The sequence below is a fragment of the Panthera uncia genome, chromosome D4, assembly GCF_023721935.1.
Source record: "Panthera uncia isolate 11264 chromosome D4, Puncia_PCG_1.0, whole genome shotgun sequence".
NCBI lineage: Eukaryota > Metazoa > Chordata > Mammalia > Carnivora > Felidae > Panthera > Panthera uncia.
Window position 1 is genome coordinate 79,096,561 of NC_064807.1, and position 25,779 is coordinate 79,122,339.

Here is a 25,779-nt window from a genome sequence, read left to right on the forward strand (position 1 = left end):
GGCTTCCGGCGGCTGCGGGGCAGTTGCGGGGAGCCCTTAGCCGGACAGCAGGAAAGAAATGGAATCCCATCAGGTTCTGGATTTAAGTGCCAGCACTTCTACTTGCATTAACTTTATTTATTACACAAATAGGACATTTACAAAGCACAACATGAAAGGTATGTAACAAAACAGACATTGGTTTTACAAAAAAAGTGCTTACAATTTTTTTTTTTTCCGTGTGTGTGTTTTCTCCCTCTGTTTTGTATTTAAATAAATAGTCTTGGTGGCCTGTGTGTTCCCAGGCTTCCCAGGCTGCTCTAACAGGCTAGTGGAGACCTGTCTGAATGGCAACATGCTACAACCACATGATCCACGCAAGGAACAGACCCTGGGGTGGGGGGAGGCTCAAGGCAGAGTGGGTACTAGGTGACCCACTTGGGCAGGGCTTGGCTGGCCACTTACCACAAGGTTGTGCTCAGGGCTTCGACATCAGGAGCAAAAATCAAAGGAAACCGAGCTCCCCAATCACCAGGGATCAGGCCCCAGCTCCTTTTGTTAACATCAGCACCCTGTGCATGGCCAGGTACGAGCTATTCAGTGGATGAGCTCTGAACTGAGCTGCACTGACCGCATTCTGGTGCTACCTTCCCTTGGCCCCGAGTCACCTGGAACGGTCTTCAGAAGGGAAAGGAAGCGGGTTCCCAACTTGGGCTATACCTGGGCCTGGCCCTCCTCCAGGTCCCAGGGCGAGAAAGGCAAATAGGTTTTTGTTTTAAGTGCCAGCTTCAAGCATTTGGATATCGAAACCTTATCCAGACTCAGAGAGACAGAGAGATGCAATCAATTAGCGACGCCTACCACCTCTGACAACAGGGACAGCCGGTACATACGTGCCATGAACTTGCTTTCCCTGTCCTGGGGTCTCCTTCCAAGAGCAACAGGTCAGGCTAACCAAAGCAGGAGGGAGGATTCGGGCTAGCGCATGCCTACCAGCAGCCTCTAGTGGGAAATGCATCAGGACACCAAGTAATTCTGAAATTACAGGAGAAGTCTGGGACAAATGGGCGTCCCCTGAAAACATAAATCATGGTCTTGTGCAGCCGAAGCCCTTTTGTTTGGAGTGGAAGAGTTGCGGCACAGCAGGGTGGATGTGAGCACAGCTGTGTCTGGCCTGCATTCTCGGGAGTGGGTGGGGCTGGCTCTGGGCAGGGGTGGTGGGGAGTGCCCGCTGGGATCCTAGGCTTGGCACACTCACCTCCGCAGCAGGTCCCTTCTCTCTACTCAGAGCCGGGTTCAGAATCCGCATTCTGCCATTTCCCAGGGCTCTGTTTCTCCAGCTCCGCCCCGCCTCCACTGAACGGCCCCTCCAAGGAAGACATGACCCAAATGCCCCTATCAGGAGTCAACAAGTAGCCAGTGAGGGCTCCCGATTCTAACCCCGAAACGTTCAGAAATGCCGTCGTGCGTATCATACACCAGCTCCGCCAGTCTCCTGTGTATATGGCTGGCTAACTAGGTAGGAACAGTCTTCCCCCTATACACCCCGAGTTTTCTCTTCCCTCTCCTTAAAAGAGCTCGTGCCTCCCCCAGCCCACTATGCCACATGCGTCTCCAATGGGAGCCTCTGCCGCCCCCTCCCCCCAGTCCCTGCCGATCCCCTGCCTCTTGGTCTGGGCAGGGCTCCATCTCTGCCCTGCTGGGCCTCTCAGGGTTGGTCAGTGTCTCTTCTCTCTCTGAATTAACTTGACATAACCAGACAGATGGAAATGATAAAATTAGAACATAGCTTTCCTTTGGGGACATCCCACAAACACTGTAGAGTTTTCCAGACAAAAGCAACAGAGTGGATAACATTGGGGGGGTTGTCGGCTATTCAGAATTCAGAGATGGTTGCAAGGAAGTAGTAAATAAAGGCCAATATGGGAGGAAAGAAAACCTGTAAATTAGAAGGCTGTTGGCGTTGCACGGTTCAATTTGGCCTTTTGCTATTGTAATCAGCTTAAGTTGAAGATGACTCCTGTCTAAGTGGAAACACAGGCCGTTGTTTTCGCCCTGATTCCAAATTTCAGGGAGCTCTGCCTTGGGAGAGGAGGACTCCGCAGTGCTCTTGGCAGGTTCTGGTTCTCAGCAGGAGAAGGGAAGGCCAGGCCCGGGGGCCCAGCTGGCGGCGGGCGGGACGGTGGGCGAGGGGCGGGCGCGGAGCGGTTGGGCCCCTGGCAGTGGCTCGGGCACGGGCTTCCGGCGGCTGCGGGGCAGTTGTGGGGCGCCCGCGGACGGATACGGAAGTGCCAACGGCGCTAGTACTGGAAAAGAATGACCTGCGAGAGGAGGGAGGGGGAGGGGGCTGAGCTGGGGGCCTGACACCCCCGCCCTGGCCCCCTGCAGCCCCGCTCTCCCCCGCCCCCAGAGGTCCTCTGAAGGCATGGAGAATGAGGGTGGCTCGGGACCCAGATCTGGGTTCCAATCCTAGCTCTGTCACTCGCGGTGAGACCCTGGGCAACTCACTGCCCCTCTCCGAGCCCGTTTCCTCATCTGTATAACGGGGATGACAAAACCCCTCTCTCAGAATGGGGAGGGTTCAGTGAGACACAAGGGCAGCAGCACATGTCTACTGGGCACTGCGCCCTGCTCCTGGCGCCGTGTAACGTGCCTTCCTGACGTTATGGAACAGAAGACTCAACCCCGTGGGCGCATCCCGCCATTGTCTCCATTTGACGGAGAGGGCACTGAGGGGGGCAAGAGAGGGGCAAGTCAGGAAGCTCACGATCACACAGCTAGGCAGAGGTGGCCCTGGGTCCCGCAACACAGTCCTGGCCCCAGACCAAGCTCTCTTTGTTGTAACGCGTCGCTTCTGCGAGGCCATGGGGACAGTAGTCATCGACGCTCACTACACATCAGGCAGCGGGCCAAGCCCTTCACGCACTTCATCATCACCAAGCCAAAAGGCGGCCAGTGCCTGACACACAGCGGGCGATCAAGAACTGTCTGCCCCTTTCCCTCTCCCTCTTCCACCTAAAGCACCTGACTGACTTCTCATTGCCACCAACAAGGCCAGTTCCCTGAAGTTCAGGTCAAGGATTGCTGGCTGGCTAGTCAATGGGAGGTGCCTTTTCATAGTAACGTGTCAGGAGGCGCTTTCAAGGGGTCCAGGGACATCCAGTAGGCATGGCCATATGGCCATTCCATTTTCTGATCAAGAACAGATCAGTCACTATGAGGAGGAGCTGGAGGAAAGCAATGGTGATGATCTCCAAAAACATAATGGAAATAACCAACGTCTATGGGGCACTTTCCGTGTACCACGCACTGTGCCAAAGTCTTCACCTACATTGTTGCATCTACTCTCAGCAACAACCTTAGGTGGCGGCAACGATAATTCTCCCCATTTTGCGGGTGTGGGAACGGAGGCTGAGAGAAGCTAATTGTGTTCCCAGGTCTCACAGTGAGAGGGCGGCAGAGCTGGGATTCAGAGGCTGGCCGACTCCAGAGCTCACACCGCACTGGCTCACCCCAGTGAGCTCTTCTCTGACCTCTGGGATGCCTGGCTTTGGGCTCTTATTAAGAGAAGCTGTCTCAAGAGGGATAACTCTGGTAAGACCCTACCTTCTGTGGGCCTCAGTCTCTCCGTCTGATCAATGACAGCATGGCTCTGATTTCTAAGAGCTTTCCAAGCTCCAAAATTGTGGAATCGGGGGACATGACCAAGAAGAAGTACGGTTCTGGAAACTTTCAGGAGTGTGTGGCCAAATGACGATGTGGCGGAGGCAGGGGATGCGCCAGGCAAATGCTCAGAACACGGTCCTCCTCGCTGGGCCAGCGCTGGTCCTGAGTGGGTTCAGGGGCCTGCCCCAGGGTCTACTGAGTCTCCTCACAGCTGGGCCAGTCAGGCCTGGAGGCATTCGGGAGAAAGTCCATGCAGTCTTGCCCTGATCACACATGACCAGGTCTTGTGGGTTTGGCAAGAGATGGACAGAAAAGGTCCCCGGGAGCTGGCAGGAAGGACTGATAGGGAGAGGGTGGGAGGTCACGAAGGAGGGAGAGACATTTTTTTTCCAGAGCTGCTGGATGTGAAGTTGGGGACAAGGCCCAGCAGGAGAAAACTCTGGCTCAGCAGCCAAACCCAGGGGCCAGAAACCTTGTACAGCAAGAGCTGCCAGACCCGAGACTGGCTCATCCTTCAGACTGAGCCAGACATAACCACAAGCTTAGCTGAGTAACCAGGAGACAAGGGCTTGGCTCCAAGTGCTGAGCCCAACCCTAAACATTTCCAAGGCTCCCCTCTCCGCTCCCTTCTGGGCCTGGTCCAGGCCCTTCATTATGTGACCCCTGTCACCTCCTTGGCCTTCCGCCACACTAAACATCCCTCGGTCCCTCAGACCCAGGCTCTTCCATGCCTCTGTACCTTTGCACATGCTTTTTTCTTGACATGGAACACCCTTCTTCCCATTCCCTGCTTCTCCTTACAGCTCAGCACTTCTTCTGGGTCCTCAAGGGCCATGTTCATCCATCACCTCAACTGCCCTGTCACCCTGCTCGCCTCCTGCTCTAAGCCACATGCTTCTTGAGGACAGGGACTGTGCCAGCTTGCCTCTGCAGTCCCTGTGCCAGGGCTGACGGGACAAGTGCCCTCTCGCAGGAGAGTGGCAGCTTTGAGGCCGGTAGTCCTAGGATCGAGGCCAGCTCTACCCACACTCACTGTGTGATGCTGGTGAGCTCCTGCCCCGAGCCCAGGTTTCTGCAGGCATGAAACGGAATCAGTCAGAATCATCCCCCCAGCGAGGCTGTGATGGGTGAGGTCAGAGAGAGCACTGTGTAAAGTGCTGCACAAGAGGAAGTGATGACTGACCTGTACGGACTTCAGAGTCCAACAGATTTGAGGCATCCCTGCACGCCACCCTTCTGAGCCTCAGTTTCCTTATTTTCACCACAAGGATGGCCATCCCCACACCCACAAAGTGCTTGGAAGGCATCAATCAGACAAGGTCCGTGACGCACCTGCCGTGAATGGAGTCGCTGAAGCAACAGCAGCTCTTGCTGTGAGCAGGACAATCTTGGCGGGTGTTCACGGGGCGCACTCACCCACCACCAGTTCTGTGGGATTTTGTATTACACGCTACCATTTATTTATAAATCCATCTGTCCAGCTAGGCTGTCTGCACTACAGACCTGCCCCATGGTGCCCAGCACAGAGCCTGGCACGCAGCAGGTGCTCATTCAGGAGGCAGAGTAAGTGGAGGTGTCCTGGAGGAGCGCCCCCCCACCCTCCGCCTCCCCAGCAGACTCTCTAGGGTTGTGGCTGGGGAACCTGCTTCTTTATAAGCTTCCCAGGTGATTCTGAGGCACGCCAAGATGGTGCTCTGCTGGCCTGGAAGGTGTCTGGAGATCCTTCCAGCTGGAAGGCACTGGCTCAGTGTTCCTGGCCCACCACAACTGCTGACTCCTGGGGCTCCCTGCCTCCCTGAGGACTGCTACTACGATGTTTCTAAAAGAGGCCTCCATTCAATAAAACCAGAAAAATAAAATAAAATACAATAGGGGCGCCTGGCTGGCTCAGTCAGTGGAGCATGCAACTCTTGACCTTGGGGTTGTGAGTTCGAGCCCCATGTTGGGTACAGATATTACTTAAAAAAATAAAATCTTGGGGCACCTGGGTGGCTCAGTCAGTTAAGCAATGGACTTCGGCTCAGGTCATGATCTCACGGTTCGTGGGTTCGAGCCCCACACCTGTGCTGTCAGCAAAGAGCCTGGAGCCTGCTTCGGATTCTGTGTCTCCCTCTCTCTCTGCCCCTCCCCCCTCAAAAATAAATAAACATTTTTTTAAATTAGAAAAATAAAATTTTTAGGGGCGCCTGAGTGGCTCAGTCAGTTGAGCATCCGACTTGGGCTCAGGTCATGATCTTACGGTTCGTGGGTTCGAGCCCCACATCAGGCTCTGCACTGACAGCACAGAGTCTGCTTTACATTCTCTGTCTCCCTCTCTCTCTGCCCCTTCCCCATTCATGTGCACGCTCTCTCTCTCAAAAATAAATAAAATAAAATAAACTTAATAAAAATAAAAATAAAATCTTTAAAACTAAATCAATAAAACAAGAGGCCTCCAGGGCCTCCCCCGCTGCCCCAGGACAGAGTCCAGACTCCCCCACTGACAGCCCTGAGCTCCCCACCTCTCACTGTCCCTCCCAAGCCTGGGTGCCAGAAATGTTGAACTGCTCAAGGTTTCCCGAGAGCCATGGTGGCTCATGCTTTCTGTGATGAACTCTGATTCAGTCTTTGGGCCTGGGGGCAGATAGTGCCTCCCTCCGGAAAGTCCTCCTTGTGTTTCTCCCGAGCTGTGCCCCCGCTCTCCAGCTCCCTGGCCTCCCCCATCAGTTTGATTACACTGTGTGTGCTTCCCTTCCAGGCTGTGACCCCCTCGGAGCAAGAACCATGCTTTTTCCTCATCTCTATGCTCCTGGCAAGTGACTCAGGGCTACTAGGCAAAGTCAGTGCACAGCAAATGTCAGCTGAATAAATGAGGAAGTGTATAGGTTCCATCTGAGCAAGCTGGGCCTCAATTTCTCCAGTCCTAAAACGAGGGGTTGTCCTAGGACAGAGGCTTGCAAGGCTCACTGACAGGTGTCTTGCCACTGAGAGGGAGATGGGGTTTCTACCCACTCTGTGGTTTCACCCAGAGCAGCTCTATCCACTTTTATCTGTGTTATAGGTTATGGAAAAAAAATTTGTTTTAAATGTGAGGTGCTTAAAAACAAAGCTTTCAAACCACTGGCTGGGGGATACCTAAGCACCCTTCTGGATATTCAGTCCTGATGCTTGAGATAACCAGAGATCCCAATTACACCAAGAAGGCCCTGCCAGTTGACCAAGGTCACCCCCGGCCTGCTATTCCAGGCCTCCCCCAAGATAAGGGTATCCACTCCTAACAGACAGGGACAAAAAGGAGGAAGGAGGAACGGGTATCAGGGTGGGATGCAGGGTGGTGTGTGACACAAGCCTTTCCTGAAACCACAAGATTTGAGCCCAGTAACTAAATCCACAAATCTGAAAAAAAGAAGGCCACTTATTGGTGGGGGACTACGAGGAGGCCTCTGGAGGGGCTGTGCACATAGAATGTGCCGCTCAAGTGACCACCTCAGGGGCCTGGTGGGGGCTGGAGTATGCTAGGCAGAGAGGATCTACCACAGAGCAGCATGGGGCCTACCTGAGACCCATCCCTGGCAGGAAGGCTCTCACCCACCACACCCAACCTGGCTCCATTTACCTTCTCACCCCGGTTGGAGAGCGGCCCATCCATATCGGCTTTGAGGTGGACGGGGGGTGCGGTGTAAGGCAGCCGGCAGTGCACCTGCCCGCACTGTACCTGACCTGTGGACGAAAGGATGCCTTGGAACCCATCCTGCAGCCTCTGTGCAGGATACCCCGTGTGCCCCGTGCTCAGCAGGATGGAGTCCTGGGGCCAGTTTCACTTTGGCCACTTACCAGCTGTGTTGGCCCTGGGCAAAACTTCAACAGAGGGTTATGAAAATCCCTATAATCTATAAAGTGCTATGTGATAACTGCCCAGCTCACTGATAAACAAACACTCCTATGTATTTAACATCTATATGCAAGGCTGTACCCCATTATTAAGATCCTCATTGGTGCCTTATACCTTCTTACCTGCCAGGTGTCACTCAGGCTTTACCTGTGTCCCTCCCAGAGGACCCTGCACTTGTACATCACCTTCTTAATGATGCTGTCCCTGATCACCCTGTTTATAACTGTACTCACCACTACCCTCCCTGTCCTCCTTCCCAGCTTTGTTTCTCTTCCTTAGCACTTACCATCACCTGACTTACTGTAGATATCTATTGTTTACTTGGCATTATCTGTCTTTGCCAACTAGAATGCAAGGCCTAATAAGGTCAGGAATTTTTGTCTGACTTGAGAATTTTCCAGACTCTAGATCCTGATAGATTTCCAGTACCTAGAATGAGGCATGACACCTAGTAGGTCCTACACCTAGTAGGTACTCTTTGAATATTTCTGGCATGAATCTCTGTACCTTATTCCAACACCTAAAACTGTGGGGGGAAAGTCCATCCTCAGATCTGACCCGAATCTCTCATGTTTCCGTGTTTTACCACTACAGTGGAGAAGTTCATGGCCTCTCTCTTCCCTACACTTCTTCCTCTTTGGTCATAGGGGGGAAAAGCCCTGTACAGAGACTTAACAATCAATATGTAACTTAGGACAAGTCACCGTGCCTTTCTGAGTCACAGTTCCCTCATCTGTAGAGTAAGGCAGTTGCATGAGATTGGGGATTCTTAACCTGGGGTATTCTAGGAGTCCTGCGATCACATGGAAAACAACATGTGTACGTGCATCTTTCTGGGGTCCGATTCCAAAGCTTTTTATCAGATTCCAAGCTCTAAGACCCCAGGAGACTCAGAATTGTGTAACTTTAGTTAACAGCAGAGCAAACTGCTGAGGTTGTCCTTCAGCCATGCAAGAGGGGGCAGGTCCAAACACTCTCAACACTTCCTGCCCCAAGCTGGGTTCCACCTCAAGGGGAAGAGGAAAGGGGACCTCAGCCTTTTCTCTGAGCGTCAAAGACACATCTAGGCTTGATTGGCAAAGTATGTGGGGAGTTCTAGCAGGACTCTGAAGGCCATGGCCCCACTCCCAAGAGGGTCACCTAGGTCCATTACCAACCCCATGGCAAGGGCTAGCTGGTAGCCCAGACTCCTGGTATCTAGAGAGTCCTGGGTCCTTGGCACCTTTAAGAGATGAACTAGATGTTCAATGGGCTCTGTGCAGCTTGAACATATGTCATTGTTTAGAAAAGAAAGGAAGAAAAGTCCCTCCTACAGAGCAGGTGGCTCAGAAATGGAACAGCGCAAACGGACATGGTTTCCAGCAGGCTGTCTGGTGCGATAGGCAGGAATCTGCCAGCCAGAGCCACCACCACCATTACAAGAGCGGTTAATAGTTACCCGGCATCTACTGAATGCTGGAGACTTGAAGTCAGTGATCTCATCTGATGCTCACACACTGCTCTGAGATAAGGATTCTTATTGTCCTCGTGTTTGCAGATGAGGACATTGATATTCAGGGAAGCTACCAAGCTTGCCTGATGTCACACAGCTAGTAAGTGGCAAGGATGGCATTAGAAGCCTGACAGTCTCACCCCAAAGCCCACAATCAACCATTAAGGAACACTGCTCCTGTTCACTTACGTGGACCCTTGGTTTTCTCATCTGCACAATGAGACAGTGATGTCTGATGTTTACAAACATGCTTAGTATAGTGTCTGGCACATGGCCGGGGCTCAGTAAACAGCAGGGCTCTCTCTGACCCCTCCTTCCCTTTCCATTTTACTTGGAGCCAGAGAAGGGAGGATTCATGTTTGTGGGTATGTTGTGGCCACTTCTATTTTTCTGGTCACACCCAGCTTTGAGGAAACAAACAAGCTCAACGGGAATGGAAATCTGTAATAAGCACCTGCTCCCTAGCAGATTCACTGAATGTTCATCCCCCAGAAATCCACAAGGCTACTCCCTCTCTCCTCCAGGTCCCTGCTCAAAGGTCACTCCACCTTGGCCCACTCCATCATTCCCATGGCATCCAGTCCCACTGACATGCCAGCCCTCCCTCCTTTATTAGTTGATTGTCTCTTTACCCATGTCCCACTCCAGAACGTGAGCCCCTGGAGCACAGAGTTGGTCTGTTATGTTCTCTGCTGTATCCCAGTGTTTAGCATGGAAAAGTATTTACTGAACACATCAATGGATTCTCACAACCCTGTGAGGTAGGCATTGTTAATGTCCCAGCTTACAGATGAGGATTCTGAGGTTCAAGGAGGGTAGGTAGGTGGGGATACTCCCACCACACGGGCCTTCTTCTGCAACCCCAAACACACCCATGCCACAATGCTTTCCCGACTAAGGCCTGCTTGCATTCATCTCCTCTGCTGCCCTGCACTCCTGCCTCCCCTCTCCTGGTGCCTCACTAATTCCTATCCATCCTTCCACTCTCAGCTTGCTGAGAGGCGTCATCTCCACACATTCCTATATTCCTATATTCCAGCACTTTTCCTATAGCAATCATCACAATTAAAACCATGCCCTCATCTGTCTGGTTATCGTGCCATGTTATCTCTTCCACGACAGCGCAGGTCCCACCAGAGCAAGCACTTTACCCGTCTTGTTCTCTCCCTAGCCCCTGGGCCCTCGCACACAGTGGGTACTTGGATGGTGTTTTTTGAATGGCGGAATGAGTTTTCTCTATGAAGGGTCCCGTCTCACTAAGGCGGAGACTGGGAACTTAGCCCCTCTCCCCAAACCCTAGGTCTGAGGGACCACAGAGCCCACGTCTTCACCCACCAGGCTCCGAAAGGCCTTCACCCACCACGCCTCCACCTCCCGCGCGCGCTCCTCCGTGACCCCTCGCCCGCAGGCTAGGCGGTCTAGCTGTGGCGGTCACTTACTCTCAATGTAGCCGTGCAGGGTGACCATGCGCGCCCGCTCGGGGCTGCTGAACGGGGAGTAGTGGATGTCTTCGGACAGGGCGGAAGGGAGGCGGGACGGCGGCGCCCCGGAGGGCGGCACGGGATGCTGCGGTGTGTGCTTTTTATGACGCGCCCGGCAGTTTTGAAACCACACCTGGAACGACAGCCTCAGCAGCCTCAGCCTCGCGGAAAAGGGTCGGACACACCGCCGGAGACCCCAGGCGGGACTGCCTCGTTGCCTCCTGGGTAAGGGCGGCCACGTGCGCCCGGGCCTGCGGCTCAGCTGGAGACCAGCTACGCGCTGGAGAGCCCGCCCCCGGCCCCCTAGGCCCCGCCCCAGACCCGAAGGCCCCGCCCTCCCTCGGCCCCACCTGGATGACCCTCCTGCTGAGGCCCGTCATGTCCGCAAGCTTCTGCAGCGTCTGTGCGTCGGGGTTGTTGTCCTGCGCGAACTGCGCCTGCATAACCTGACGGGAGCAAAAGGGGCAGTGAGACAGGGACGCGCGGAGGTCTCCCAGACTGCGGCCCAATCAGAGGCTCCGGCCAGGAGGCCACGCCCCAGACAGCTACGGCCCCTCCCCGTCACCCGCGGGTCCGGGCAGAGGGGGCGGAGCCAGAGGTCTTCTAAGCCCCGCCCACGTCTACGCCCCACCCACAGCCCCGGCCACTCGCGGCGGGCCCGGGTACCTGCAACTGCTCAGCGGTGAAGGATGTCCGCGCGCGCTTGGCCGGCTTGGGCTGACTGTCCTGTTCCGAGGGCACTGCCCCCTCCAGCGTGAGGCCGTTCCCTGGGGGTGACAGAAGTGGCTGACCACGCGTCCCCATCTCTTCTAGTGGCATCCTGGAAAGGACGGGGGTGGGGGCAGCTGGTCCCTGGAAGGGTCAGGAGCGGAGTTGGCTGGGAGCGGGGATCCCAGAGTCCTAGTCCCTGAGCTCTGTCTTTAGGTAAGGGGCTTTCATTTCTGAGCGTCTACTCAGTACCAGACACTGCTCCTTCGGTGTGCCTTTTGGGTCTGTCTCACAGCCCCATTTTACAGCAGAGGAAAGAAACTAAAGCTCAAAGAGAAGAAAACCCCTGACCAAGACCTTTCGCCTAGTGGTTGACTCTAGCGCCCCAAGGGGACTCCCTCTTAGCTAAACTGGGGAAACCAAAGGCCAGTGGAGGTTAAGATGCAAGCAGGTTACAGAACTGCGGTTCTAATTTTGTAAAAATGTATGGAAGCAAAAAAGTTGAAAGGATATACGCCAAGGTGCTAGCAGTGGTTACTTCTGAAGAGTGCAATTATGGCTCTAGTTTCAATATTTCTGTAAGTTTTGAGGTTTTAACAGCAATCACATGTCACTTTATTTCTCCAAGGTTTAATTTCATTAACTGGAGCATATGTTAGCCATTCTCTTTCCACTTCTATTACTTTTACAATCACACTAAACATAGTCCCCCATTTTATTTTTAATACCTCATTTTTTCTAGGTAATACATGCTCCTTCTCAAAAACTCAGAAAATTCAGGTAAGCACAAAGAAGAAAATAAAAATCACCAGTAATTCCAGCACTATTCACACAACTAGTTGTAATTTTTTTTTTTAATTAGGAAGAAGACTATGTTGGGGGGAAAAAACAAACAAACATGCCACCATAAATACATGGGGGGAAATCTGGGAAGATATATACTAAAGATATGAGAGGTGGTGACATTTGGAGTGATCTTTATTTTCTTCTTTTTGCTTAACCATCTTTTCTAAATTTTCTATGATGGACGGGTGTGTTTAAAAGAAAACCAGTAACCACAACTGAGGGTTGCTCAGTAAAGGAGATCTGAGGCCCCAAGCCTTCATGGTAGGAGTCTGGGGTCAGCCTAGATGTGAGAGTTAGCGTTGTAACTGGCCAGGCTGTGGGTAAGGGTGGCCCTGATAGGTCCAGATGTGGAAGAAGCCTGGGGTCACTGATGGGCCATGGTATAGGGGGAGCCCTGATTCCTGAGATTCCATCCCAGCGCCACTGCTGACTTGCCCACCACTGCGGGTAATTTCATACAACCCCAGCCTCATTTGCTTCCCACCTAGGCCCACTTAGTCCTGATCCTGGCAGGAGAAAGTGATAGCCTTGGTGTGGCCATGGTTTGGAACATTCTGGGGATTCCTGACTAGTCCCCAGGCTAGAAATTGAGGCAGGGTGGTCCACATACCTCCCAAGAGGCCCTGAGGCTGGGACAGACACTTTGTGGTATTAATGTCCCTTAGGAGAACAGGCAGGACAAGGATTGCTGTGCCATTTTTTAGATGGGAAAGTGAAACTTACAGGGGCAGCCACCTCCCAGCAGTCTCCCTTGCTTAATGAAGCCTGAATAAGCGGTCCCTGGAGCTCAGGAATGGGGTAGTATGGAATGGTGGTTAAAAGCCTGGGCTTTGGAGTTAAAGCAGACCTTCTAGGATGCAACCTTTGGCAAATCACATACTGAAGATAACCCCTGCCTGTTTCCTCATCTGTAAAATGGGGACACATCAGCTACTTCCTAGGGTTTTTTTTTGTAAGGATCACACAAAATAGTCCACGTTACAGAGAAGCTAGCAGCTTCCAAAGACCCAGACAGGAAAATCATGGAAAGGGTCCCTGACTCCACCTTCAGCCCAGCCTCCATTCCCCCCCACCCCTTTCTAACCATTTGTGACTCGGTCCTCACAATCTCTGGAAGATGTGAACCCTGTCTGCAGGCCTATGTGTCTTGAGGAGACACAGTATTGGGGCCAGAAGAGATTTAGGGGATCTTTCTAGTTGACCCATCTCTCTTGCACAGATGGGGAGACTGAGGCCCAGATAAGAAAGGAAACTTCACATATCAGTACAGCATGCCAGCAGCAAAACTAGTGCTCAGGTCTCCAGACTCAAAGGCCTTTTCCCTCACAGCATAGGCTGAACCCCGCCCCCCAAACCTCTGGCTTGGAGCTGCTGGCATGGGAGTTGGGAGAACAGAGTTGCATCATCTCTCTAGGACTGGCCCATGCCCAGTTCCAGGCAGCCTGAAGGGATCAGCCCTCAGGCCAACCAGAACTGTCTAAAGGTGGAGTAGGCTGCCCCATTGTGAGAATGAGCTCTAGGGTTCATTGGGTGCTTCCTGCCTTTACAACACATGGGCTCATCTATCTTTGAGAATGTGTCTTATCATTGGCTCCATTTTACAGATGAGGAAACAGTTGCAGAGACAGACTACCATTGCAGGCTCTCAAGCAATGGTGGGCCAAGAGCGCATGCGCCGTGCACGGCCCCGCGCCCACTCAGTCTCCAGGCAATAAAGGAAGCGCCTGCTCCCAGAGGAGTGTGGTCAGTTCCTGGGGAGCTGGGCTGAGGTGGGAGAGGGCGGGGCACAGAGGTGTGGCAGGGTGCTGGGTGGGGCGGGTTGGGTACCGTTCTCGGCGGCCCTCTTGAGGTTCTCGATCATGGTGTCGTAGTGGATGCGGCACAGCACCTTCTCTTCGACCAGACCAAACTCCTCGCCCGTGGACAGCTGGCGCTTGCACGAAAAGCAAGCGAAGCAGGCCAGATGGTAGGCGTTGCCGCGTGCCCGCCGCACCCAGTCGCTGGCATAGATCTGTCGGCCGCACCGTGCACACTTGGTCCCAAATCGGCTGCGGGACACCGGGGCAGGAAAGGGGGTGGCGAAGCTCAGACAGGCTACCCCTTCCACCTCCCAGTGGCCCGCTGGCACCCTGTCTCCTGGCCTCCCTCACTCACAAATTTCCCTTTGCCTGGATCTGCCCCCTACCCCACCCCCCTGCAGACACCAGCTTACTCTGAAGGTGAGCTGGTGGGTGGTTTTATTTTCTTCTTAGTGCTTTTCTGAGTTTTCCAAACTTTCTACAATGACTCCTTATATTTATATATAACTAATCTGTTCACTCAAATGTATCATGAGTGTTAGGGAAAATGTAATAATATAATAACAGGCAAAATTTTGAGCACTTACCACGTGCCCAGCAAGATTCTAAGTGTTTTGTATTGCGTATCCCAACTAATCTTCATTTTGCTGATGAAGAAAATGGGGACCAGAGAGGTAAAGTAAGTTGCATAAGGTCACACAGCCTGCAAGGCTAGAAACCCACGATGAATAAACCGTACCCCAGCTGTAGAGATGCTCAGGGTTTCTTGGGAGCATAGACAGATATGCACTTACTGTCTTTGTGCCCTTGGGAAAATTATTTAACCCCTCTGAGTGCTCACTTTCCTTGCCCTGAGCTGAACTAGGTGACAACAGCAATGACTACCACTTAGTACTTAGTACTTTGAGTCTAAGTACTATTTGAGTCTAAGTCTATTAAGTACCCAGCCAGTCCCAGGCTCTGGAGCCCCATGGCATTCTAACAGTAAATGTTAAAAAGACCAAAAAAAGTGGGGGGGGGGAGGGGCGGATCGAATGCTTCCTCCCCCTTAAGCCTTCCTTGTTGGGCCTTTTCCCCATCTTCTCCCACCTCGAGGTGCAGCTATTTGGGTATGACTCCCTTCACCACCAGACTGCGAGCCCCTCCAAGAAGAAGCAGGAGTCTGGTTTATCCTGTCCCAGAAGTCAGCCCAAGGCCTGACCCCTGAGCACCTGGGAAGGTTTGTTCCTTAAGTGGATGACTCATCCTTTGACCCTGTCCCAGCCCTTTAGGCCTCAGTTTCCTCTGCTGCACACTCTTTCAGGGGATGATGTTACCACTCATCCAGCCCCCCAAGCTTAGAAACCTAAATCATTCACTCCTCCCTTTCCTCAACACTACATCTAACGGATCATCAGGCATTGTTGGTTCTTTTTCCTAAGTATCTTTGGGATCCATTTCGTCTCCAGTCCCACAGCTGCCCTCCTAGGCCAGTATCTGTCTGCCCTGATCTCCCTGCTTCCAGCACCACCCCTGGCAACCATTCCTCCACACAGTGGCCACAGAGAAGTTTCCAGCATGCACGGTGCATCCTACCCTGCCCTGCTTAAAATCCTTTGCTGATTCCACTCTACCTCAGGATCTGGTCCAAGAGCCTTGGAATTTACAAAGCCCAGAAGACCATAACCTCTTAGACTCATCTCCTCCCTAACTTTCCCCACCCCACACCCAAACAGGAGTCCCAGGCAGCCACAATGGAAGGTCAGTGCCAGGTCTCTATGGCCCCCTCTGAAGCACTTTCCTGGCCCAGGTCTTTGCACAGACTTCGTGCTCTTCACACACCCCCTCCCTGCAGAGCCCTCCAGTCCCAGCACCAGGCTCTCAACATTGGTCAGACAGGTTTGTAAATGTCAGATTCTTCGGTTCTCCCTCCCACCCCCTGCAATCCTAGGAGAGAACCAAGAAGATTTGCCCTGTGTCCCCAGGGCCCGCACACTTGCACCCGGAGGAGCATTGGGAAATGCTTGTGACTGTGTGGAGAAAACAGCCCGGCAAATGCACTCTGGTTACAGCCTCGCCTGTCTTGCCGAATGCAAGCAACTGTCAATTGAATAAACGATCTTGGGTTGAACTGAAAGAGGGAGCGCGGAGGCCTCCGCCAGCCCGGCTCCCAGACGTAACTGTAACGCCACTGTCTCTGACCAGGACCGCAGGAGGACCCTGTCCCTGGCAGCGCGGTTTGCTCAGCTAAGGCTGCACTGTGCGCCTTTGCTGGGTCAACCGCCCCCTAAACTGAGGCGGCTCCCGACCTTGGAAACTCGGCTTCCCCAGGGACAGCCTAGTACAGCCCGCGGTTTCTTTCCCAATCCCTCAGTAAAGGGGAGAGGAAACCGCTTAGCCCACCCCTGCCTACTCTCGCCGCGGGGCGGACTGGGGGTTCCGCTGCCTGACTCGTTGTACACGGATTAGGAGCACTTTCCGGCCCTGGAGAGGAGGGAGAAGCCAGCAGTGTGCAGAGCCATGAAAGCGACTCAGGGACCCAGGGCGCAAGGTCTTCATTGCACACCCTCGACTTGGTGCGACCGCGTGAGGTGGAGACTCTAGCACCCGCTTTGCACACGTGGAATGGGAGGTTCAGAGCGGACAAGTGACTTGCCCAAGACCACAAAGAGCGTGGGGCGGGGGTCGAGGTCCGCTCTGAGGTGCAAAAGGAACCTAGTCCGTGCTGAAGCAGCAGGGCGGGAGATGATAGGGACTGGATCCCAGTTGTATTAACTGGAAAGGGACCTGGTCTTACCCCCCGTCGCGTCCCTACTCCCAGCCACCGGTCCCAGAAAGTCCCGCGCGTAGGGCCTGAGGCCCAGCGGGCTCGGGAAGGCAGAGAGTGCGTTCCCGGGGAGAGGGGAGAGCCGGGGAAGGGAAGGTCCCCGGCCTTCAGACTCCAGGTGAGAGCGGTTGCGTTTCCAGCCTGTGGTTTCCGTGCGCCCCCGCCCCGTGAGCTGCGCCAGAGTCTCCGACTCCGGGTCCCCGCGCTAGGCTGTACGGGATTCCTCGTCCTCCGCCAGAGATGAGTCCACGACACCCCGCACACCCCTGATCTCCCGGCTCCCCAAGTCCGCAACGCCCGGGCGCGGTCAGAGCCTACACTGTGCACTGCTTACTCCGAGGAGGACGCCGCGAGTGATCTCTCAGCAACTTTCTCACCCTCCGCATGTCACCCCAAACGACAAGAGCTGTCCCCAGCCCTAGGATCTGCCCGCGCTCGCCGTGGCTCCGCCCAGTCAACGAAATCACCTTTGCGAAAGATCCTTGGGTGGGGGTGGGGGTGGGGTCATTATGCAGTTTTGGGTGCGTTGCGGGCCGCTCCTGAAACGTATCCTCCACCCAGGGCAGGGGTCAGTGGCACAAACAAGGGGGCACGAGGAGGCTTACGGATCGAGGCTCTGACAAACCGATTGACTCCTTCCCAGGCGGGCAGCGAGGCCCGAGCCGCGGGATTCCGGAAGCAGCGAAATTGGCGGCGAGACAACGAAACTTCAAGAATGGGGTGCTCGGGAGCTGCGAAGGGAGCGCCAAAGGGATTAGGGGGCGCGGCTACCCCCCTCCACCCCCAGCCTTGTGCGCGCGCCTCCCTGGGTCCCCGCGCGCACCGCGGGGTAAAGGCTCCAAGGACTGAGGCGCTCGGCGCATGGACGCTTCGCATCCTGGCAACTGCCGAAAGGAGTGGGGTGGGCATCGCCCGTCTCCTTGCCCTCTCTCCCCTGAGGAGGGACCAGAGACGTCTGGGTACTCGCGGTTGTGCAGAGGGAGCTGTGCGCCCTTGGCCAGGGCAAACTCGCTCTTCTGGCCTACTTTCTCTGGATACCGAGAGGTGCTCAGTCATTATTTGATGGGTGAATGAGCCTCAACGAAAGAGCCTTTCCCCCGTATTAAGCTCCCTGAAGCTGAACCGAAGCTCGAGTGGGAAGGCCAACGTTACTTATAAAGCTGGTGAGCCGGTGGGGAAACTCAAACCAGAATTCAATTATTTTACGTTCAGGACACTCACTTGCTGGCCGTGGGGAGATTCTAAGAGGCAAACAAGGTGGATTGGAGGTGGAGCCCTTCCTATCCCCTCTGCTCCTTCCCTTCTAGGCAAACTCTTAGGAGAAGAAGCCAGAAAAAACAGAACCAGCAATTACGAGGTTAAAACGCCCCGCGCCACGGAGGTCCCGGCCCTAGGCCCCTCCCCAGAACTCCTCTCTCCGCTCCCCCAACATCTGTCCCCCAACAGCTGGCGGCCGCTGGGCCGCTCTCTGCCGCGGTGGGGGGCCGCTTCCCAGCTATAAGCCTCCCTGGGGACCCTCGCTCTGGGGGAGGGAGTGGGTTTCTCCCGCAGGAGCCCGCGGTTGGAGCTTGGGCTCTAGGAAGGAAGGCCAGAGAAAGCTGAGGGCTTGCCCTAAGTCACATGGGCCAAGCCAGGGACAGGAACTTCAGCCGGCTGCCCGGCTGCCCGCGCCCAGCCCAGGACACTCTCTGAACCCCACCCGTATCAACGCCAGGAGCAGTAGTTAACCCTTTATTCCCCACTCAAATGGGCAGGAGGCAAGGGGGCCAGGAACCATGGTGACCTGATCCTGACAAAGTTGATCTAGTCACAGCCCCTGAGGAAGTCACTCCTGTCCTAGTCCTCCCAGGGCCCATCCAGGGAGAGTCACACACCAGAGCCGGTGCTCCCTGTGGAAGCCAATGGAGAGAGGGCCTTTGGCCTCAACTCCTTAGGGCCAGGAGAGAGAGGTCTTTGCCACTCCACCGGCCACATGTTGTAGGGAGAGCTACTGCTGACATATCTCCCCTATAAAAGACCAGTACAGAATGTTTAGACACAGGGATGGTGGTGTCCACAGCCATGGGGCTTACCCAGGCTCTGCCACTTACTAGCTGCATGGCCTCACCTCTCAGACCCTCAGTTTCCCCTCCTCTAAGGTGGGGATGATGAGAGTATGGTAATTACCGGGTGGATTTGAGGATTCACTGGGATAAAGTATGCAATGAGTTAACAATTCCTGGCTGGAGCAGAGTTCTATACATTCTGGTGAGCAGTATCCTCACCCCTGCCCAGCCCCTCTTACCCCCTCTCACTGTGTGACCCTGGGCTCCACTTTTCTCTCTCCCCAGGACATCAGTCTCCCCAGCCATGCAATGGGCATGATGCTTCAGGAAGCTGAAGGGGGAGGCACTGTAGATCAGTCCATGCCCTGTTAGGCAGGCAGCAGCGGCAGGTGTGGGGGGGGGTGGGGGGGGTCGAAGGTAGAGACAGCTGTCTGAGGTTGTGGTTGCTGAGGGCAGTGGAGATATGAATGGCCCAGGAAGGAATGCTATTTTTCCCTCAGGACTTTTCTTCACTTCTTGGAAGGAAATAGAAAGAAAACGGTCTTAACCAAAAAAGTGAAGAAATTAAAAGCAATATCATATTTCCCTGGTGGTAATTTCTTTTTTTCTGCTAGGGCTCAGGGAGCGAGGGTTACTGGGAATCTGATTGAGGCCACAAGGGCTGCTGAGGTCCCTCTTTAGAGAGAGAGTTGGAGAAAGTGAAGCAGGAGGGCTAGCAGTCTTGCTAAGGGCATCCTCTGTGCTCTGCAGTCTCCTTCCCCGGTGAGTTTGGAGAGCTTTCCTAACTTCTGACTTCCTGAGCCACCAACACCAGGCTCTGCTAAGGGAGACTATTGGGGGTGGTGGTGAAAAGAAGGGGCAAGATGAGGGATAGAAAAGCGGAGAAACTTTCCCCTAAGGGATAAGACTAGAGATTAGAGGACCATGGAAGCCCCCTTGTGCCCTCTCCATGAGGTCTTGGCCACTTCCTCCCTCCCTCTGTCCCACTGAGAGATCTGGTCTCTCTTTGGGCAGAATGCTCCAGGCCCTATCCCACCAGACCCTTGACCTTGGGTTTCAGGAGGCAGAGGGCTAGGGAAACTCAGTGCATGGCCTCTCCCTGAGCCCCAGCTCTTGAGGAAGAGGTCTGCCTCCCACGCCACCCCAGGAAAAATTCCCTTGCAGCAGCCACCCTGAGCCTGGGCTGCTGCTGAGAGCAGGCAATAGTCCATGCCTGGTGCTCCACGGCTTTTTCTTTCCTTTTTTGTGGGTTTTGTTATTTTTGTTACAGGTGGAACTGTCAGGGATGGGTTACGCCTGCAGGGAGACTTGGCTGGGATAGAAATGATCAGGAGAGCCCCAATTCTTCCCGCATCCCAAGGAATGTGAGCTTTTATCCCATCCATTCTCTTACCTCAAAATCTGTTTTAGTTTTGCTTTGGGGGCTCTTGTCACTGGAAAAGGATTAACGCTCAGAACCTGCAACCTAGAAAAGGCCTGGCCCCATCCTTCCAGACAAGCCCTGCTCCCCCAACCACCAGAGGAAATGCTATCAGGGGACTGTGCCCAGCACCCACTCTGCCAATGGTGCCAATGGTGACAATCCAGGCATCTGTAGCACCTGCCATTTAGGGAGGCGCTACGGAGCCTTTCTCCCTGCCCTGGCCTCCTTGGCAGTTCAGACAGACAATCCTGGAAGTTGGACACTGAGGGCAGAGAGATGTAGTTACTTGACCAAGGTCACACAGTGATTGTTGACCTGGCAGACCCCACTTACTGCCCGTACTCTCAATAGCTACACATCCCACCACTGCAGTGGGAAGGGGGACTCCAGAGCCAGTGGAGGCTCTGAACAGGGTCAGGACCTGAATTTTGACTCTTCCTTGAAGGCCTAGTAAAGCACAGTGTCCCAGAAGATTCGGTCCATCCTGGGCACGAGCTGAGGCTAGAGAAACAGCGAGGAAGTGTGGACAAGTGGTTCATGAAGCTGCCAGGTCCACCATCACCGGGAGGGCCCGGAGAGGAACCTAGCCCTGCCTTACTCTGCAGGAGGAGGCTGAGATACCATCCTGCTGGGTGCCCCAGGCGGGAGCCCTGTCCCTGGCCAGCTGAGGAGCCCCATGAGCCCTAAAACAGCAACTGGCTTGGCTTTTGGTTTCTTATTTGTTTTTTTGGTTGGGTTTTTTTTTTTTTTTTTTGGCTTTGTTTTTAACCAAACGGAGTCAGGCACAGAGCAGGGATGTGGCAAGACAGGGACTCTAACCTTCATTTCCTGCCCAGCCAGCCAGCAGTCGGATGGGGCAGTGCAGAAAGACACCATGCTCCTGTTACATTACCACACAAGGATAACCCCCTCTGACGCACACGTGTGGCAGTCCACATCCACACACCCACGTTCACATCACACCCTTGGCTCCTCAATGCCAGGGTTAAGGCCTTAAGCAGGAATGCTCCCTCAGAGAAGGGGAAGGTGGGGGGGGGGAGGAGGAATGATGAGATTTCGGAATTCTTGCCTTGTCACCTCTGCGTCCCTGTACAGATGTAATCGTGTCTTGACTACCTTGCGGGCACGTGCACACGCACACACACACACACACACACACACACACACACCAGGCGAAGTCCCAACATTCACACAGAGACACACACTCCTGACACACATTTAAACTAAAAGACAAAAATGGTCATAAAGGACTACACACACTGTCCTCATACCCCTGACCTTGCTCAGTGATGCATTGTGGCACTGCACAGATCCGGACAACAGAGAGACACAATACGCTCCTTGCATGCTGAGTCCCAGGCCACCTGGGCGAGCTCTCCTCTCCCAACGCACACCTCAGCTGCAAGGATCTTTCACAAAAGGAAGAGTCCGCTTCTGAAATCATGCTTCCTATGCTTTTCCCAGAGTACTCCAGCCCCAAACGCTGCAAACTTCGCCCTAGACTCAAGATCTCTTTCCAGGTGCCAAGGAGACTCAGAACCAGAGGCAAGGAGGCAGAAATTAGCCTCCCACCACTTTCCTTGACTCTCAGGGCCAGGGGTCTTTCTAGGAAGACTGAAGCCATGACCTCCGCAGAGACAAGGATGGGAAGGATGTCTGCGGGTTAGGTAGCGGTTATAGGGGAACAGCTTTCACCACTTCCTGACAAAGCCCTTGGGGACAGGCATCCCTCCCAGGAAACAGTCCCATTCCACTCTCCCCACTCCGTAGGCCTGGAGGCCCCGCCTCAGGTTAGGTTCACGCTTCCCGGAGGGATCACACCGGAGGCGGCTGTGCCCCTGACCTCGCTGTGACCTCGACCCCATGACCAGGTCAGGCCTGAGATCGCGGTTAGGAGCCGGGGCTGAGATGAGGCGGCGCGGCGAGAGCTGCCCAGACGCGGCTCTGCAGCTCGGAGGGCCCAGCCCAGGGTAATGCCACTCGCGGCCCTGACTGCTGTGCCCGACAACCCTGACCTTCCCGGTGGCTCAGAGTCAGAGCCCAGACCCGCAGAGGCTGAAGCCCCGACCGAAACGACGACGGAGCTGAGACTGAAACAGGCGCCTGGGACCCGGGCAGGATCCCAGACTGGAAATGCGACACTCGAACGACGCCAGGGTCTGAGTTGAGGCGGAGCCGGAGACAGAGGTTGGGGCTTAGGAAGAGGCGCTTGGATATGAGAGCCGCGAGGCTAGTGCTTGGGGCCCCCGACCAAGACCCAGACCCACAGCCAAGTCAAGGGCAAAGACGGAGCGGGAGTCGGGAGCCCGGCTCAGGGTCCGGCCCCGGAGAGATGCCGGCGCGGCTGGAGTCGGAGCGGGAGTTGGAACCCAGAGCCGAAGCGCACTGTAGGGGCGGCCAGATCGCGTCTGGGATCGGAGCGGGTCGGAGCCAGAGACCAGGACGTCAGAGCTGGACCGCGGCGCTTGAGGTCGGAACCGGAGCCAGACACTCTGCAAGACCCGAGACGGAGCCAGAGACGCGACCCAAAGCGAGTGGGCCGCAGGAACCGGAGGCGGGTCGCGGGCCCGGACCTGTGCCTGCACCGGCGCGCGGCCTGGAGCTCCTCTTTTGGGGCGCTGAGAGCGGGCCGGCTGAGCCCCCGCGGCGCGCAGGGCGTGCACTCGGGATCGGGGCTCCGGAGCCAGAGACCAAGCGCTGCCAAAGGGTCCTCCGTGCGCGCCAGGGGCCTGCCTCCGGCGACACTGCTGGCCCAGCGGCGGCAGCCTACCTGAAGTAGTCCATCTTGCAGAAGATTTCCTTGTTCTTGATGTAGCAGCTGTTCTGCTGCCTCAGAGACGTGCGACAAACGGAGCACTCGAGGCACCGCACGTGCCAGATGAGGTTGTTGACCTGGGGAGGGGGCGGAGGTGGGGGCCGGCTCAGCGCGGGCCTCTTTTCACGCCCGGCCCCAGCCTCCCCGGCCCCGTTTGCTGAGATGGTCGCTGAAGGTCTGAAGGTGCGAGGCTGCCCTACTTTCCTTCTGTAGCAAGGAAGCTTAGGAAGGTAGACATACACTCTTCCCATTTTTCAGACGGAAACCCGAGCGGGCAGAGAGACTCTAAGATTTGCCCAAAGCCGCACAGTCAGGCAGCGGCTGAACCAGGGTTAGGAATTTAGTGGACCCGGCATCGGCGCCACTTCCGTGCAGTCCTCGGGGCTGCAACCCACACCCCGCCAACACACACGCAACACCCCGCCCCTGGCTCACCTTGAGCAGATACCGGTCCAGGATCTCGAGGCCGCAGCTGGAGCAGATGTTCTTGCCGGCGGACGGCACGGAGGAAGCGGCAGAAGGCGGTGAGCAGACAGATGGCGTGCTAGGTGTACAAGGGGAGGCCCGACCCTCGTCCTTGTCTAGAGCGCCTGCCAAGGCCTCGGCGTCCGACTGAGCCTGCGGTCGGGGAGAGAGGGAGAACCGCACGCTGAGCTGAGCGCCCAGCCGAGTGAGTGCCAGAGGCTGCCGCCGCCTCGGAGACAAATCTGGGGCCCCAGCGCATCAGTCGACAACGAAATTCTCCCGAGTCGCCGCGCTATGGGCTACAGGATAGGAATGGAAGGGCCTATTGGAGAGGAAGGGACGGCCCCAACTTTCAACCCGCGCGTCCTGGGTGCTGGGGACGGTCAAAGTCTACACTTCCGGCCGGAAAACCGAGGCTCGGAGAGGGGCGGCGCCCTCCCGCAGTCCCCCCGCGCTTGGGCAGCGGCTTCGGGGCCGGAAAGCCGGTCAAGGTCCCCAGGGCGGGACAGCCGGGGGACCGGGGATCGAAGGCAGGGCCGAGCGAACTCACCATGGCTGGCGGCGCGGTCCCTTCAAGGCAGCGGGTGGTCGCTTTGCAGCCGGACCCTGGCTGGGCCATCACCTGGGGGAGGGGGAGGGAACTCAGGCGGCGGCGGCTGCACAACTGGCTCCGCGCAGCCTGAGCCCAGCGCCTCCCCGCGCCTGTTATATAAACCGGCGCGGAACAATGAGTCTTAACTTTGTAGTGGGCATTTAAAGCCCTTCCCCACAAAAGCGGTGTCTCTCTAATGAAGCAATTTGAATTTGGATTGGATTTTTTCCCTCTCTCTCCCCCTCTCCCTGCACTTAACCCGTGGCTCTTGAAGTAATCGCTTAGTTCCCTTGCAATCCAAGCCTCTGAGGGGGAAAAAAAACACGCGCACACACACAAACTACCTGCAATTAGAAATTGTCGTGAATGCCCAAGATAAGAGGTAGCCAGAGTGTCAATTCCAACTGTCAATCAGTGAGATCCATCAGGCCGCCCAAAGAATTGCAAATTTGATTTTTTAATGGTAGTAATTAAAAATCGAATTTTTTCTCTCTCCACCCACCCCCCTTTCCTCGCTCCCTTCTCCTCCTCTCGACACAAAATGCAAAAAGGAGAAAAGAGAGAAAGAAAGAAAATAAAAAGGAGATGGGTGGGGGGGAGGCGTTTGAGGAAAATAAAACCCGGAGCGCTGGGAGCATCAGCCCTCCAGCCCAGCGCGCGCTTCGAAATCGATGCGGCGATATTGACACGAATTCAGGCGCCTTTGGAGGGCCAGTCGGAGGGAAACCCGGAGCAAAACGGGGGCGAGATTCGGGGGGGGGGGGGAATGGAGCCAAAAAGAGAAGACAGAGGCGTCCAAGAAGAGGAAAAAGCACCCTCCAGCCCCTCGGCGCGCCCGGGACCGGCCCCGCGTCGGGATTCTCAGCGTTGCGCCAGCACAACCCCCGGCGCATCGGCGCTATCAGCGCCTATTCAGACGGACAATACCCGCCTCGCCTCCTCTTGATTCGCCTGTGTCTTTGCTAAATCGCTTTTTGAGAAATTCCTCCAACATTTGCATAATGTGTTCCCGCTTTCCGCGACCCCCCCCCCTCCGCGCTCGCGCGCGCTCACACACTCACAGACACACACTCACAGGCGCACCCCCGAACCCCTCCTCCCCGCGGCCGCCCGCCGCCCGGCCCCTGCCGGACCGTGGCCCGGGCCGCTCACCCACTCGCTCGCTCGCTCACCTGGTCGGTGGCGGGGCCGCCCTCGGCCGGCAGCCGGCAGCCCTCGGGCAGCGCCGGGGCGGCGTTCTCATGCTTCCAGTACATGGGCCGGGGAGCGGCGGGCTCGGCGGGCACGCAGCGCGGAGGGCCGCGCGGAGAGGGGCCACGGCAGCAGCGGGAGCAGAGGCTGAAGCAGGAGCTGGAGGAGAGCGGAGGCGCCGGCCCCGCCGCCCCGGGCCCGGCCCCAGCCCCCGCCCCCGGCCCGCGCGCAGCCCTGGCCTCCCCGGCTGCCGCCGCCGCTGCCTCGGAAGAAGGTCCCGACAAACTTGGAGAGGCCCCCGCCCCCTCCTCCTCCTCCTCCTCCTCCTCCTCCTCCTCCTCCTCCTCTTCCTCCTCCTCCTCCCCCTCCTGGTCGTCCTCCTCCTCCTCTCCCTCCTCCTCGTCCTCCTCCCCCTCCAGCTGCGGCGGCGGCCGCCCTGCCGCTGGAGCCCCGCTCGGTTCAAGATGAGTCATGCGTGACCAATCCCCTCCCCGCCAAGGCAGAGCGAGACACACACAGCGAGGCAGCGACCCAGAGACACACACACACAGACATATAGACACACAGAACCTCAGAACTGCTGACAGAGACTCAGACAGC

General features: G+C 55.7%; 1 protein-coding gene across 3 annotated transcripts; it reads right to left on the reverse strand.

Moving 5' to 3' along the window:
- Positions 1-1,745: 1,745 nt before the first annotated feature.
- On the reverse strand, positions 1,746-25,339 carry LHX6 (LIM homeobox 6). 3 transcript variants are annotated; one of them, XM_049628211.1, is made up of 10 exons: positions 25,161-25,339; positions 23,947-24,018; positions 23,367-23,549; positions 22,887-23,008; positions 13,871-14,091; positions 11,156-11,256; positions 10,840-10,935; positions 10,448-10,622; positions 7,241-7,344; positions 2,171-2,300 (listed from the first exon to the last, which is right to left on the reverse strand). In XM_049628211.1, exons 1-10 carry the CDS (start codon positions 25,242-25,244, stop codon positions 2,280-2,282), a joined length of 1,179 nt encoding a protein of 392 aa, XP_049484168.1. In that variant the 5' UTR covers positions 25,245-25,339; the 3' UTR covers positions 2,171-2,279. The 3 variants fall into 3 exon arrangements, with proteins under 3 accessions (XP_049484177.1, XP_049484187.1, XP_049484168.1); XM_049628220.1 differs by lacking the exon at positions 7,241-7,344 and having other exon boundaries at positions 1,746-2,300; XM_049628230.1 differs by lacking the exons at positions 7,241-7,344; positions 25,161-25,339 and adding an exon at positions 24,831-24,881 and having other exon boundaries at positions 1,746-2,300.
- Positions 25,340-25,779: the final 440 nt, after the last annotated feature.